The sequence below is a fragment of the Hetaerina americana genome, unplaced genomic scaffold (genome assembly GCF_022747635.1).
Source record: "Hetaerina americana unplaced genomic scaffold, ioHetAmer1.1.p SCAF_6, whole genome shotgun sequence".
Taxonomy (NCBI): domain Eukaryota; kingdom Metazoa; phylum Arthropoda; class Insecta; order Odonata; family Calopterygidae; genus Hetaerina; species Hetaerina americana.
The window spans coordinates 84,790,861-84,807,881 of record NW_027287205.1 but is presented as its reverse complement, the minus strand read 5'-3'; the positions used below and the strand labels follow the sequence as shown (position 1 = coordinate 84,807,881).

Below are 17,021 nucleotides of genomic sequence, written 5' to 3'. Positions count from 1 at the left end.
TCCTTTGATTGTTGGTTAGCTGCTGTGGTGATCGGAAAACAAAGTCGGAACCAGGCGGTGTTCTCGGAATGTACTCGTAGAATCCCCGGAACTCATAAATGTCGGATTCTCTCGAACCTTTCTGGTCTGAATTAGGTCAAGCTTTAATATTTTTTTTTTAATTAATCCCCACTTTTATTATTATTGTATTAATCCCAAGAGTTCGGTGCCATCAAAACTGCGAACGTCAAGGCACAGGGGTCGGGGAAATGTGCAAATGACCTCGCCACTCCGGCACGAACGGAATGTGGTGGGTGTCCAAAGCAGTTTTGCCGCGTCCTCACGTAGCGCGGCGCAAATGTGCGCCAGATTTGGGTGACGGTGGGATGGTGGGGGGAGGTGGGAAGGTTGCGACGGGGGATGATCGCCATATTTTTCCCGCCGGGATCCTCCCTCGGCGATGCATACCTGCTGGAACTTCTGTTTCTTCGCCAGGTCCGGCATTCCTCCCATTGCGATCGCTCCCTCTCTCATTCCGAATTCCCTTCCCCGCCATTTAACGCCTCTTCGGTAGGGCGACCCGCTTTCTTCCCCCCCTCCCTCCCGGAGACGCCACATTCCCCATCTGCCACTTTAATCCCATTCTCGCGCACCGCCTCTCTGGGAGCGTCGTTGTCGGTGCGGGACATTTGCCGGCCCGCGCGGCGTCGTGCTAGTTTGGCGGCGGGTGGTGCGACCGCCCGCCTCCTGGCGGCGAGAATTTTAACGATTGGATGCGCGCGGGCCGTGGAATGTCTTCCGGGGACCTCGTCGTCCAACCCCCCACCCCCTCACGCTCCTCCGCGGAAACACACACACACACACCTCTCCCCCGAGAAGGAAAGAACGCAGTTGCACTCTGCTACGCCCCGCGACATTACCTTTTACTTCCGTTTCGCGAGTGATAATTTTTTTTTGGCCCGTCTGTGGGGGAGGTAAGACTGCCGACCGGTATGCGCTGTCGAGTTTTCCTCGATGCTAGGGCGGATGGCGTCGATGGAGTGGTTCCAAAAGGGCAGAGGACGAGAGAGGTGCGCTGAAACGACTGGTTATCATCACTGGCGCCGGCGTTATCCCATTACATCTTCCAATGATGGATTTTTGTCGAATGTATTGTCCTCACAAGATGAAACCCGAAGAAGATGGACAATTTGGGTAGAGGAAGTGTTCAGAGGTCGAGGAGAATGTTAAAGGCCGTGTTGGAAGAGATGGTGTTAGGAAAGCGAAGAGAAGAGTTTGGAATAGTTTTTTTAAGACGAAATGAAGCCATTAGAAGGTGCTAGCAAAGATGTAGGAAATAATGTTGGTCAAAGTGGTGTAAGTTCTCGTCATGTGTAGAAGTAAGTAATTAGGGACCGTCCGAAGCCTACCGTCAATAGGTAGAATGGATTCCGCCATGTTTGACGGAATAATTACTTTCCATTTGAGTCTAAGTATTGCGAAGAGATACTGCTATTTCCATGAACGATTGCAGTGATCGATCCCTCATCGATCCGCGAGGCGCGTCACTCTAAAACCGTAATTTGAGACCGAATCGTGAACAAATAATCCGAAATAACCTTTATGCACGAGGCAATATTTTTATCGAATATTTTTTGATCGATTTATTCGATAAAAAATGAAAATGATAAAGTAATGATTTGAAGAATAGCAAACAGATAAATAAATGATTGCCGTTTTATTAATTCAAAATCGTCAACATTACACGTGCGAATCATTGGAAAAATTACTTCATTTCTGGTAAAAGTAATTCGTATTAAGGGAAAAGTAAAACGATTCCTGCTTGCATCATACCGGAAGAAGATCGCCGATAAGATTAGTGCTTTTGAGGGATCCCTAAGCTTGCTTCTGCCGTTTTTGACGTGTTCCGTACTGTATTATTCTAAGGATAGCAGCGCATATAATCTCTCGCATTGTCCGCGTTGGTATTCGGCTACCTCTCGGCCCTATCGCGGCCTATTCGGAGTTTTTTCCTCTTCACAATGATTTCTCCCCAATGTGGGATGCTCGGAAAATTCTCTTTCTTTTCCCAATAAACTCGCGTGCGCCCCGAGTAATCGAGGAAAACTGAAGTCCCGGCGTATGCGTCGTATGGTTTCTGAGGCAATGGCAATGCACGCGCGCGCATATTCACCCGCGAGTAGCCAGCCGCCTGGATTGCAAAGGTGGTCATAACGCGAACGAAACGTTCATTTATTCACACAACGCAGCGCCGTCGTTATCCGTTCGAAAGGTGAGCAAATGCACCCGCCCCACTCTTTCTCGCATTCGATCCATTCCTCATGACAAAAAAAAATACGCCCGACGTCATTGTGACTCACGGGCTTCCTTATGGGCCGTTTTTAATTGAAGTCACCCTTTTCAACGTTTTCCTTTTGAACCTCGTGACTGCTCTGTCTCCAGGACGTGGAATGGTAGCACTTATGGTTATATCTGTGCCCAAAATCAAACCCGCCGATGTGGGAAAGATAGGCTAAATAGAATGGAATAGAATAATTTTTTTTAAGTTCACTCAGCAATTTTGAGTGTTTTTTTTGTTCGATGTACCGATCGCATCGATGAACGTACAATCGGGGAGAGCTTTGGTGAAACCTATTCGTAGAATTTATGCTTACCTGCTGATCATTTGAAATTCAGATAAGGAGCTCTCAACTACAAGGGTAATGGAGTGAGTGTTTCGGCCATTTTCATTTGATGTAGAGTATAGGAGGCAGGAATAATGGACGAAGGGCGTATTGATCGGCTGTGGCATGTTGAAGCTGTAATAGAGGGGAGAGTGTTAGGCAAACGAGGAAAGGGTAGGAACAGGATAGGGATGTTGGACGGGATGAAGGAAGTACTCGGTGATTTCTGTGACCGGTGGTGACCTAACACCCCCCGCCACACGCCCTTGCGGCGGCTTGCGGAGTATTATGTACATGTAGATGAGATGAAGAGGGACCTGATGTAGAGTTGGTGGCTTGATTGTGTTTTGTTATGAGCCAAATAATATTTATTTTGTATTTGTGTCCATCCAAAACCTACCTTAACCGGTAGATTACCTTTTAATAATAATCAATTTTTATCTGACAGTCTTTACCCGGAGCTAGTAAGTCCCTCCTCTGATAAAGTTGTCTAATTAATATAAATCTATTGATTAATAGTCTTTTATTGGTAATGCCGTTATTAATGAAGTTGCCGTTGATGAAATCCGGAGGTGATGGGTAGAGGCCTTGTGGGGAGGTGAAGTCTGGTGATTATTATAAGGTCGTAAGGGAAGGGAGATCGTTGCGTAAGCTGTCTGTGGAGGACTCGTAAATAGGCTTATTGGGCGGCATGAGCGCAGTTGGGAAGTACTTAGCGCCAAAGGAGAACATCATGTATGTATAGAGTGAAGAAGGCAACGTCCACGCGAAACGTCATACATAATATGGACTGTGTTTTTAAGTATTACTCTATTCAAAGAATCTTCTCTCTCTCTCTGTCTCTCTCTCTTTAATTGGTAGAATACTTTGAATGAGTGTGCTGTTACCGAACAGAAGTTTTTTGCAACTCCCGGATTATTTTTGTTTTTCTGTCCATCAATGCTTCATTATTAAAACCATTCCATGGTTTTAACGAAAACTATTCTCAAAGAGGAGCTGTACAAAATCGCTAATGCGAGTTTTTCATTTCACTCTTTGATACGACAGCATTCACAGAAGGTTCGACTCAAACGCGACACACGTGCGCAATGAAAAATAACCGGCAGGCTTTGCCAACACGTGAGCGACTATTGCTTTGAATCCAAGTTCAAATTCCATCGAGACTTTGTCGAATGGGTGCTGGTAATATTGAAATCCTATTCGGCCGGCATTCCATCGAATAGATGCACCTCTGCAGTGAAAAGGATAGTCTAGGCGAAAAAGGCAATGGAAATGAAAATAATCTTTAAGGAAATTAGAATATGAGATTGGAAAACAGAAAATAATTTTTAAAAACGTTTATTTGGTGTAAATTATTATATGGATACGAAACTTGGACTTTGAGAAAGAGGGAAAAGGCTCGCTCTGTTGGAGGCAATGGAAATGTGGATTTGGAAACGGATAACAAGAGCAAGATGGGCGGACGAGAAAAGCAACAAAGAGAGAATTAAAGAGGACAGGAATGCAATGAAGGAGATGAAGAAAAGGAAAATTAAATTTGTTTGACATTTTCTCAGACATACAATTTTCCTGGAAGATATAATGGAGGGGAAAACAACAGGAAAAAAAGGAAGAGGAAAATGTATAGATTATTCAAAAAGTACTCTGTGAGTAGCAAAATACAATGAATTGAAGCAAATGGAAATGGAGAGAGATCAATGGCTGCAACGACAAGGCTCCGCCTTTAGAAGATGATGATGATTTCATCGAGGACCAAAAATAAGATATGCTTCTCCGGGGTTTAATATTCCCGTCCCTGCAACTAGGAAGGAACAAGTATTTAAACGATGGGAACGGACAGGCGAATCACGAGGGAATATTCCCCAGGAAGAAGTTACTTCTTTTTTTCCCTCGGTTAAAATTTCATTTAATCGCGAGCATCCGAAAAACAGTTTGAACTGAAGTATTTCATTCCTGGAATATCCTTCCGGTAAAACTTCGCTTCGCCCATTCGTGCCACGGACACACTTGTCAGCATTTTAGACTCTTCATTGCATCCCTAGGTTTCTCTCTCCCAACTCTTCCCGCGTTATAATTCATTCCCAATGCATACTGTTCATATATATTCGTTGAAACTAGTGAGTGATCGCCGATACGATCGCTGAAAAGTATTCGTCTCGGAGTGAACGGAAATTCGCAGCCTTTGTAGTTTAGCTCGTGTATAAAACCCCCAGATTACATAGCGCGGTAAATGTTGCGCTCGACAACATACTCGGTCTATCGTAATTAAAATGTTTTTCACGTCATAGGAATACTATAAGTCTGGCAGAAGTTCCTTAATACATGTAAAATGATTCGCAGTAAAATAATGCAGAATGAATGATTTCAGAGTTTCTCTGTGGGACATGCCTGTTTATAGAACTATAATTCAATGTAGAAAATATAAAATCTTAAGTGGATCTTTGGTCAAAACGGACTTTATTAAAATTTAAAAACGTGCTATCTTCATTTTTTCTTTAAATTCTCGGGTTGTACAATTCAAGCTCTATTCGAACGTATTGAATTCATTGCTGACGTATCCTTTCTTTTGCTTTTCATATTACTAACTTCATCATGCATGTTTGAGAATTTCACTTTTCAAAATTTATTTTTTGGCTTTTCCCGGTCTGTACGGTGCTACACACCTGCTAAAGGAGATCCGAGTGTCAAACTAGGACATTTAACTCGAAAACTGATCGGATTGCAGTTTCTCCTCAATAAAACCGAGGTAATGAAATAAGGACAATTTGCACTTTTCCACAGTTTATTTAACGCACGACGCGTTTCAACTCAAAGAGTCATCATCAGGTACAAGACCTCGTTCTTGTACCTGATGATGACTCTGTGAGTTGAAACGCGTCGTGCGTTAAATAAACTGTGGAAAAGTGCAAATTGTCCTTATTTCATTATGATGAACTTCCACGACCTCAAGCCTGAATCTGTTGAAAACCGAGGTACTTTGGTCTCGGGCTCTCCGAGTTGTTGTCATAACAAAACTTCATTCTATAGAGCGTAAAACAATTGATGATTTATCAGTAATTCGGTTTAAATGAACGTTTTGCCTGAAGGACTGTTTTGTCTCGGTGCCCCGCCAGGTGGCCGTTCGGCCGTGTTGCCGAGCGAACGCATGGATCGCGGGGAAACCATTTCAAATGGCGGCAGTCACTCGCGAGAGCAGAAATCAATCGTGACCTTCCCTCCCCGCTGACCCTATTTACCAGCGGTGTGTGCCCTTGGCTCACTGCTTCCCGTCACTAACTTGTTGGGGAATGCTTCGCACCGCTAAACCCCCTCATCAAAATCCCTTCCTTTCACCTCTTGCCATGAAAAACCCTTATGCGATATTTTCGATAATTTCCGCTTATCTGGTCAGTGAGAATGACTGTGACCTTAACGGGGTTGACAACTCAGAAACTTGGGCACCAATTAGTTTCATTAGAATAGGCAGTGTCTCGTGACGACTAATTTGTACGTTTCCTGAAATCTGGTATCCTAAGGACTACATTAACGTCGGCGTGCAGTGCAATAGCATGTTTTTTGTTGGTATGGTATCTTAGCACCCCTTTGCCACACGCCCTTGCGAGGTATTGTCTAGAGTAGATGTATGAAACGACTACGAGGATGATTCCTGTGCCTAAATTTTCATATTAATTGATAATTGTACCCTGGCGCTATAAATACACTTTTATTAATTCGCAAGGGTATTTGGTCGTCGATTAGCATGGACATCTTCAGTATTTAATTCAGGATGTATGTAAAATGAATATACTAGGAATTCTCCTTGCTATAATCCTTGGCGATATCACTAGACGCCCCCATTCAAGGTTATTTTATTCAAGTACCTGTTTTGTTCGAGACTACCAGAGTCGCGAGTTGACTGACGTGATTACGAGAGGAAAAACGGAAAGTATTTCTGTGAATGAACCGTTCGATTAGAGCTGGATTCGAACCCGGATCTCTCAATTTATGACGCAGTGCTTAAGCAGGTTAAGCTCCCGAGGCATCTTCGAAAAGTGTATTTCTCAATCAACCGTCTAGAAATCGTGTGCTCTTGGTTCGAATCCTGGGTAGGGTTAATAAATGAGTGTTCCTCTATGATAAGGGTAAAAAAAGAAACTTTTCACTTCCACATTAAGATTGAATACTTCACACGACCATTTTCACAAAGTTTATTTTTAATCATCCTCAAGAAGGAATTCCACAAGGTTACACCTGAAAAAGTAATGTTCCTCTATGATATTCAAACAGTCGTCTGCGCCTCAGCAGTCTAACTCCGCTACTGTTATTATAACCGTATCTACCGCAATTGTCTTGACTTCGGGTTGAAGATTGTGGTTACGATGCTAATTTTAAACTCAGAAGAAGAGAGAGGAATCAGGTTAAATGATTTTGTTTTCCCTAAAATTTGTTTGGACCTCAGTAAATTGCGATGTTCTGATGTTAACCCTTCTCTTGTTTCCTCAGACGAGAAGCTACCCGGCGGTTTCCCGAGGATCGTCCAGGCGCCGACGACGAAGGTCGTCGAGATCGGTCACACCGCCGTGCTGCTCTGCGAGGCATCTGGGACGCCCCCGCCCAAGCTCCATTGGCTGCGGGACATGGTGCCTCTGTACATCCGAGCCCAGCCCAGATACCACACCCTAGAGCAAGGTAATTCTCACATAACCTCTGACCTACCCCATGGACTGAAGGCATCGGTCGTCAGTCGCTTCAGTTCCTAATTATTGGGCTTCGGGGGTAACACGTTTCCAAGGACACCACATTATCACGTGTAGTTTCATTCATCTGTCGGTCATTTTCGCCCTAACCCTAGGTCCGAGGTACACTTAGATCGCGATGATCTCACCCCGACACTCTACTGCGCAAGTGCGTGTGCTCAGTCCATAGCGCACACTATAAGAGGAGTTGTTGTTCGTACCAGGAGGGGTTGGTGCATGCGGGCGCGGCGATCCAAAAGGGAAGGAGGAGCAATAAGGGGGAGTGGTGGTTGTTTTGACACATTTAAGGGAGGTTTTGTGCCCACACCATCTCATCATCCCCCCCCACACGAGATGCACATCCCTCGATCTCTCACTCACCCCAACCAACAGCGTCAATCCGAATGAATGCCGGATGGTGAGCAGTTACCCTCTGAACCCCTATTCAGTGGCTCCCATGCATTCATTACCCCTTTCGCCTCGCCTCTTGGGCCATTAAATCACGAGCAGGATATAGTCCGTCTTGTAGGGCGCGGAAAAAAGGTCCAGTAAAATGTATAGTGTGTAGTATTTACATGGTAATGCGAGCAATGTACTTACTAGTGGTGGCATTGACCAAACAATTGTAGTCCAACGATGAAGTTCGAGGATTTAAGTTGGTGAATTGCATCGAGTTGTTGCTGTGGATGGTGTATTGGCTTCTTACCCCCAGAGGACCAGTGTTCGATCCATAATTCACGCCTATTTGTTGCCAAGTTGTGATCTATTCGACGGAAAACGAGTGCATGCGGTCACTGTTTTTCCGCAAGGGTAACAGCCCTACGGTGTGCTGATACGTAAAATCAGTTCATATTAACAGTGGTCAACCGGGTTAGAGTTCTTTTTCGATGCACAGAAATATTTCGCACTGCTGAACTTCTATTCTCTGTCCAGCACGCCACAAAATACTCCTAAACCACACATTTCACATTCCAGAATATCTCTTTTTGGTCTGAAAACTTTCCTTCTCTCGCATTTACATCCAAACTGTGCGATGTCTCCTTCGTACTGCCACGCTTACACAAATTTCTCCCATCATTAACGATTTTCACCACCAGTGGGCGCGGAATTCGTAAAATCAGTTAGGTTTGCTGATGACCAAGCTTTAGTTTGTCAGTCAGCCAAGGGGCTGCAAGCATTGCTGAGTGAATTGGAAATTCAATGCGACAGGTATGGGATGAGAATCAATATTAATAAAACAAAGGTTATGCGATTTTCTAGAAAGAAAAAGGCCAAGCTTAACATTAAAATAGGAGGGCAAAAACTAGAGCAGGTAGAGCAGTTTACGTATCTCGGTAGTGTTTTGGACCAACACGGTCAAAGTAGTAGGGACGTAAGGAGAAGAATTGCGCTAGGCAAAGAGGCTTTCACAAGGAGGAGGGAGTTGATGACAGGGACGTTGAGAAAGGATATTCAGAAAAGACTCGTAAAAACTTTGATATGGAGCGTAGCTATGTACGGCGCGGAAACGTGGTCATTGAAGCAGGAGGATAGACGTAGACTGGAGGCTTTTAAAATGTGGGTGTGGAGAAGAATGGAGAAGGTGAAATGGACAGAGAAGAAAACAAATGAGGAAGTACTTGGTATGGTGGGCGAAGAGAGGGGTTTGTTGGGAGCAATCCTATGGAGGCAGGAAAAGTGGATGAAGGGGATGTTGACCGGCAGTGGGGTGTTGAAGACTGTGATAGAGGGTAGAATGTTGGGCAAAAGAGGAAAGGGAAGGAACAGGATAGGGATGTTGGACGGGATGAAGGGAGGAAGAAAGTACTCAGAGATGAAGAGGGACCTGATATAGAGTAGGATGATGGATTTTGTGTTTTGTTAGGAGTAATAAAATATTTGTTTGGTAGTTGTGTCCATCCTAAAACCTACCTTACCGGTAGATTACTTTTAAAAAAAAATCTTGGATAATTACCTTCGTAATATGTTGCCGTAGTCAACGGTGACCACATTTTAAATTGAATCTCTTTTATATGGAATTCCGTATAGCCCAGGAAAATTTTGCATGACTACTGCCATACCAGAATTCACTGCAGAGTGTTATTCTTATTATTTAAATTGTTGTGGCAATGATAACGTCTTCCGAAATTCCCTTTCATTCCTTCTCCGCGTTAAGCGTCTGCTCTGCAGGCGCTACTATTACTTTCGCGTCGCATTGGAACTAGGATTGCTTATTTCTGCTATCCTTTCGCAGTCCTCTTCGGCGCCATTTGCATTGAATTAAGTATGAGCGCGCGGAGGTTTCAGCTGTCGGTGAATTCGGCCCAATGTCATTTTTCTCTCACTCTCCCTCTTTCCCTGGTGACAAACAAGAAAGCTCCCTTCATCGGCCATTGTGTATTAGTTACGGGTAAACAGAGCACTTGCCCACTTTCACTTTTTATGGACTCAGCCTTTTCCCATGTTGCTGCTGTGTTGTTATTCGTTTTCTGGCTCGATAACGCTTTGGCAGAATGTGGACGGAAAATATTCCTCGCCTCAAATAAAAAAAAGCGAAGGAACCGAAACATTGAACGACGATATTTCAACTCTCTCTCTCTCTCTCTATTTCAATTTATTAATTTTTTCTTCGCTGTATCATGTCAAATCCCGCGATACGACTTCACGCCTTCGGCAAGGAATGATTTCACAAAATCGGTGTCAATATGTTGTTTGCTTTCCTCCCCCGCCCCCCTTCTCCATTTCTCCCGGACGTCGATGTTGAGTGTGTCAGTGATACGCAGGGAAGTTAGGCAGGGTTGTTCATTATCTTCCGCGCTTTTCAGCTCTCCACGTGAATAAAAGTTGGTGGGCAACTCATCAAATGGGTTAGATTTTGTGGTTTAGCCAGTCGATGATATGATTGCAATCGCCTTGAAGCGCTCGACAGAATCAGTTTGATAGGAACGGGGTGAGAATCGATGATAACGTATCGAAGGTAATGAAATTCTCGAGAAACAGGAAGGCTTAGTTAAACATTTGAATCGGCCGGCAGGAACTAGGGTGGGCAGAATCCATCTTGCAAGTTTTACACCCTAAGAAATGGTGTCGGCAGTGAAAGAAGAATTGCGTTTGGTGAAGTAAGCATGCCGAGTATATTTTAGCTTCATACCGGTGGAAGTCGATCGCACTTTCCGGCAGTCACGAAAAAAAACTTGGATTAGGGTTTAAAATTACCGAAAGTGGGAAATGGGGGCGGAGAAATTCACTCGCAGGCTGGGGAATGCATCCAAAAACCGTACGCGTACCGCTGTTCAATCGTTCTCTGAATTTTACACGTGCGGCTAGTCACTCGTCAGGGTCAATCAAAAACACCATTTAGCCTAATCGAACGCTCGCAGGCGATTGGCGCATGGCGCGTGTTGCAGGTGAGACCCCTCACCACCGAGCCACCGCGGTGCGAGCGCACTGCGACGTACAGTCACATCAGGAAAAAAATATTCTCGATGGTTTTCATACAAGCATTCTAAGATCGGGAGAACCGTGCTTTCCACTTGTGTGACGCAATAATGCGTGCTCCAGTCAAATCCTGAACCCCTCTGCCCTTCTCAGGAAAAGTTGCCTGCTGTATATGTTGATGACCAATTGTTATCTAAAAGGGGGAGGCAACACGACTTCATGTCTTGCGGATGCTTACCAAAGGGGGCCGGTGTATTAATAAGGCCGAACGTAATTTAAGGTCGGCGGCCTCCCTCAAAACTCCGCGTCTTCCCTGTCCCCCACCCCCGCGGTCACCCCCAATGAATGGGGGAGGGGTGGGATGCGGCAACGAATAGCGAGGGGGTTGCTTCTTTCTTTTCTTCCCCCCTAGTGGAATTCTTAGCCAGCTTCCGTCGGCGCCCGTTTTTCCGGAATTGGCGCCCCTGGCATTGTGGCCGGCGACGTAATTAAGACTATTGTCGCAGGAAATCGAACGCGAGAAAAAATTTGATCGATCAAATCATGGGACGCGTCGCCAATTCACTCCCTCCTCACCCCCACCCCCCCACCCCCCATTCACATCGCCCACCCCGTCAACCCCTACCGCACTTCTCATTCATTTCCGAGAGGACTATTCAGCATTTTTTAGGGGCGTGATTTTTCCCCGAAATGTCATCAAAATCCCCAACGGCCGTTCCCGAGGGTAAATGTCGTTCCTGCCTACTTCTGATTCGTGAGGACACTCGCGCAAACGCTTTTTTTTTTACCCTTCCATTTTCAACGCGGGCCGAAATTTTAATTAAAATGACGGATAACCTCGTTTTCTTGGTCGGATCTCTCTTGCCTGCGCGTTTGTGCCGTGGGCCTAATAAACGAATTTCCGGATGCACTAGACCCACCGCATCCGGCCGTGCTCGTTTTGTTTTTCATATCGACACGCGTGCTTTTTTGAGCCTCCCATATTATACCCCGTGAATATGTTTTGCAAAGCGAGGATCTCCCATGCGCAATATTTTGTCGTGGTGGAAATTTTCCTTTTATGTTTGACATATGTCCGATGGGATTAGCTTTTCCTTTGATTACGCTTCCACGGCTGAGGACCGAATTATTCTAGTTAACAAGCATCCCGCGTGGATGTCTCCCACCCCTTCGGAATAACCGATAGATTAGGTATTCAATGTGAATTTGCTTTTATTTCCTCGGGTCACAACCAAAAGGACAGCGGAGGACTAAGCAGCAAATTGAGTGATTCCTTTCAGTAGTTTGGTCATTATGCCCATGTCGCCATGGTTGGGCTTTCGCGAGTAGAAATGGGGGTCTCCATGAAAGCAGGGTTAATTTAATCGGTACTGTTGGCATTGACGTGTAATGCAATCATGGACGCTTACTCAGTGCTCCTCCTTGCGAAGACGTCTGGGAACGTAATAGTTGAGAATCCTGCCTCTTTCAAAATGTAATCAAGCCATTCAGAAGGTGAATGGCTGGGGTGCACCTTTGATGTTGTACGCTTAGCATCAAAGGAAACTTCGGGTGTTTAGTTTTTCATTTCAGGAAACAATAGCAATTTTTGTCGTCTAACGAAAGCAAGCGTAGCGTTTTCATCCAACAGAGAAATTAATCTGTTTCGTCGTGGAGCCTCGAGAAATACATAAACTTCGCTTCGCCATGCCAAACGGTACCGCGAAAATTCCCTTCTGTTTTAACAAAACAACCTGACATCCGACACTACGGTAGGTACCTCCTTAAGTCTGCATGCATCTTCCTCCCCTTCAATCCGTCCAACATCCCTATCCCATTCCTGTGCCATCCTCGCTTGCCTAAAATTCTCCCCTCTATTACAGTCTTCAACATCCCACTGCCGATCAATACTCCCGTCATCTATTTTTCCTGCCTCCATAGGATTACTCCCAACAAACCCCTCTCCTCACCCACCATACCTAGTGCTCACTCATTTGTTTTCCTTTCGGTCCATTTCACCTTCTCCATTCTTCTCCACACCCACATTTCAAAAGCCTCGTCTACGTCTATCCTCCTGCTTCAATGACCACGTTTCCGCGCCGTACATAGCTACGCTCCATATCAAAGTTTTTACGAATCTTTTCTTAATATCCTTATTCAACGTCCCTCTCATCAACTCCCTCCTCCTTGTGAAAGCCTCTTTGCCTAGCGCAATTCTTCTCCTTACGTCACTACCACTTTGACCATTTAGATCTAAAACACTTCCGAGATACGTGAACTGTCCTACCTGCTCTAGTTTTTGCCCTCCTATTTTAATGTTTAGCTTCGCCTTTTTCTTTCTGGTAAATCGCATAACCTTATTTTCATGTATATTGATTCTCATCCCATATCTATAATCTCGCCCTGAATTTCCATTGTACTCGGCAATACTTGTACGTGATCCCTTGGCTGACTGACGAAAAAAAACTTGATCACCTGCAAACCTAAGTGATGTTGTGAATTCTCCGCCGACATTAATTTCCATCTCCAGTGCTCCCATAATGCCTTTCTCTAATCATTTCATACCCATGTATATGTTGAATAGCACAGGAGATAATGGACAACTCTGCCTTACACGGATCATCTCCTCAACGCTCTTTCTAACACCGAATTCTGGACTTCTCATTCGCGTTTTTCATCATGTGTTCTATAAGCTGAAGTTAATACAACTTAAGGTAAAAGTCGTTTGGTGATAGTGAAAAGATATAATCCGAATGCAATTTCACCCGCTTAATGTTTTTCATTAGTTGGCCATTTGGTATTTTCAACGATGTTTCCTTTTTCATATCCGGATTTTTTCGCCGATGGACAATACTTGTATATTTCTTTTGTTTTAATTTCTAGTTGAAATGTTAACATTTTGCAATGCCACGGCAACTTCCAGTTCTTCTAAGGGAACTAGCAGTCGCCGTAACTACCGTTGTGGCCACGATCAGCGGAAGTAAGGAAACAATCTGAATGTTACTACTCTTGTGAGGAGTTTGTCATTCCTGGTCGCGAAGTAGGGCGAATGACAGTCGTCAAGAGAATATGAGAGGTGTCTCAGAATTCCGACAAATTCCATGTCCTACCCTATCAAAACGCCATGCATTCTGCACATTGAGTTACGAAAGTTATGAGTTACGCTCTTGTATCCACCGGGGCCGGCTCTGCGCTCTCACCGAGTGCCCGTGTCTTCCCCCGTCTTAGCGTTTCGGTGCCAACATTTTGAACAGAGATTGTTCACTTAAACCGTGCGTGAGGTTTGAAGGGACAATGATAAGTGTGTTGCACATGACTGGGCTTGATTAACTGAATGTAAATGAATACAAGTGAATTTGATTCAATGAACTTAGTTCTTATTTTTTTAAACCTATTGAGGCTGAATCGGGTTAACGCTTTAAATGATTTAGGAGTAACTTTTGACTCCGCTTTAAGAATTTCCCCCCTTATAACTCGTTTTTTAAGAAATTTTCTGAAATCAGATTATTTTTATACGGAGGAACACGATTGGTTTTTATCGTATTTACTCTTTTGAAATCTTTTATTGTTCCTTAGTTACACCTCTTATACGAGAATACACGTGTAATGTCATTATCTTGTCAACGCACAGCAATTCCCGCATCAGTGCACTTCGAAAAGTAGCAAATAAGGTTTTTAATTTTGTTAATTATAAACTTGTCTTTCGTGAATCGAAATCAAACTACAGCAATATTGAGCTAAATTAATTGGTGAATTAATTACTGTTTAACTCCTGTTGACATAGCACTAGAACACGTCTCAATACATCCGCTTCTCAAAATTCACCGGATGAATGCAACGACCTCAAACCTGCGCATGCGTGTTGAGGGGGAATGTTACTTCCACATGCCACAAAGAGTGGTTCTGAAGGTCATTTTATTTGTGGTCTACAGGCATGTTTGCATTAGTTTTCAGTCTACACTCGTAGAATGTTGAAGACTGTGGTAGAGGGGAGAATGCTGGGCGAACGAGTAAGGGGTAGGAATAGGATGGAGATGTTGGACGAATTGAAGGGAGGGAAGATACATTCGGAATTGAAGTGAGTTGTTTTTGTAGTGAAGGGTATTAGGATGTATTACATCTTTACGTGGTGGAATATGTTAATTCCCTTCGCAGCATGCGGAATGCGTGAAAGGCGTCGCCTTTAATTAAAGATGTCCGAGGGTCCTCGCGCGGGGCCCTGATTCTGACCGCGACGTATTTCATCTTTAATTACTCTCGACAATGACACATTTCCCCTTCGCAGGGGTGCAGGTATTTGTTTTTTTTTTCTTTCCCAACGCGAGAGAATGAATCTCTCATGGAGACGGGAGAGCGAAAATGCGAACGAGGGACTGCTATAGTTCTCACTTGGAGCGTGAATTTAGGGTATTACCATTTTGCTGTTATATATACACACATATAAATAATATATCTCCCCGCTTCTTTTCAATCAGGGCGCCTCTTGAACCGCGTGTAACTTCCTCGGAGTTGTTAGCCCGCGGGACTCGCCTCGGAGGGCTCATCACTGTCCCTCTGAGCCACCAGCGGACTTAATTTTCATTCCACGCTGCTGCAAACGCATCGCACGCCCAGGGAACCTGATTTCACTTGCCTTTCAAGCCTCGATAAAAAGAGAACATGCCCGAGAATCCGCCTTCTTTTTTTTTCTGCCGGTGGTGTGGGGTTGAGGAGGTGTTGGTGGGAAGTGGGGGCGGGGGAGAGACCAAAAAAGGACAATGGGTAAAAAAATGAAGCGGACTGCACGAATCCATTCCTAATTCCTTCCCGCGAGTGTTGATATCCACCATTTCCCCCCTCCTCCATCCGTCCGCCCCGGGGGGCGTCATTATAATCTAGAATAGTTTCATAAGCTTGGTTCCGGGTGCATCTTCCTCCGCCGATCCGGGAGGGATTTGATTGGCTGCTTAATTCTAGCGCAGAACGGAAAGTCATTCCCGCGGAATTGTGTTGGAGGGGTGCTTGTGGCTTATTTTTTTATGCGTTCGGTCGGATATCGGCGTTGCCCACTCTCTGCGCCCCCCCATTTCATCACCATGCTGCGGGGACTACAGCCTCCAGTGCTCATCCGCGAGTGAGTTTCCTGCCCTATCGGCCGGAATCTTTAAAGCCTTCATTTTGAAAAACCCTTCTGCCTAGACTAGAGCGGACCTGCGCAACGGGAAACTTGATTATGAACAATAGTCCGTTGGATCAGGGTAGATCTTCGATGGACCCGCTCTGCACAAATTGCTGCTGCTCTTCTAAAACACGCCACGGCGCTAAGTACCAATTAAACCGAATATCACAGTATTGCAATAAATCATGGCTATCTCGCTTCCCCAAAAATCTCATTTCTACCAATGTGTCAACGTTTCATCGCAATGCTATACGAACATCTCCCCCGATCCACCTTTCCTCTAGCTTTAGAATTTCTCCAATAGCCTTCTCTCTTTCTCCGTCTTGCCTAGCACTGGTTGGTTTTTCATTCCGTCCGTTTCACTTCTTCCATTCTTCTCTCAGCTCCCAAATTTAAATGACTTCCAGTCAATTCGTTTCCTCAGCGAACCACGTTTTCTAGCCGTACTAAACTACGCTCCATATTATACAAGTATTCACTAACGACATCCTTACTTACCGGAGGGACGTGTGAATGCATGATGGACACGGCGGCAATACACAGAGTTGTTTTATTGACCAATTTATGAGGAGGAAAGACGCGAACTGGAAGGTATCCTTGGATATTTTCATAGAGTCCAACAAATTGGGAAATATCTGCACTAGGAACCGATTGGGGAAATATTGGATTGATTTATTAGCAAAAGATAAAAGTGGGAACGGGGAGAAAGACGGAAAGGAAGGGCATGTAACTCATTTTTGTAAAAAAAAGTTAACGTAATTGTATTGGGGGTTTAAAAATAAGGTACCTCAAAAAATTTAAATAATAAATTGCCCGATTCTAATCGAACGTGCTAAATTATTTAATTATTATTATTACTATCCATACTTACTCGTATTTACACAAGGTTCTCCCATTAAACTCCCCAATTGTAAAACCTCCTGTGCCTAACGCAATTCTTTTGCCACTTTCCTGCTATTACCCGTCTTACCTTCTTTTAAAGTACTTCCTTTTGTTGGTGGATTGTTCCACTAGATGCTCTCGTGTATACCCTTGCATTAATGTTTATCTTATCTTTTTTATTTCTTAGGCCGTTAAATTCGTTTTCTCATCATTGATTCCCATCCCATC

The 17,021-nt window shown here is 44.4% G+C and overlaps 1 protein-coding gene across 2 annotated transcripts in view; it reads left to right on the top strand.

Moving 5' to 3' along the window:
- The window catches only part of Lar (tyrosine-protein phosphatase Lar), a 356,161-nt gene that overhangs the window by 214,147 nt on the left and 124,993 nt on the right, over positions 1–17,021 (top strand). For both annotated transcript variants that reach the window (XM_071594169.1, XM_071594168.1), the window contains exon 2: positions 7,125–7,310. In XM_071594169.1, coding sequence (XP_071450270.1) covers positions 7,125–7,310 — 186 coding nt within the window. The remainder of the gene's footprint in view (positions 1–7,124; positions 7,311–17,021) is intronic.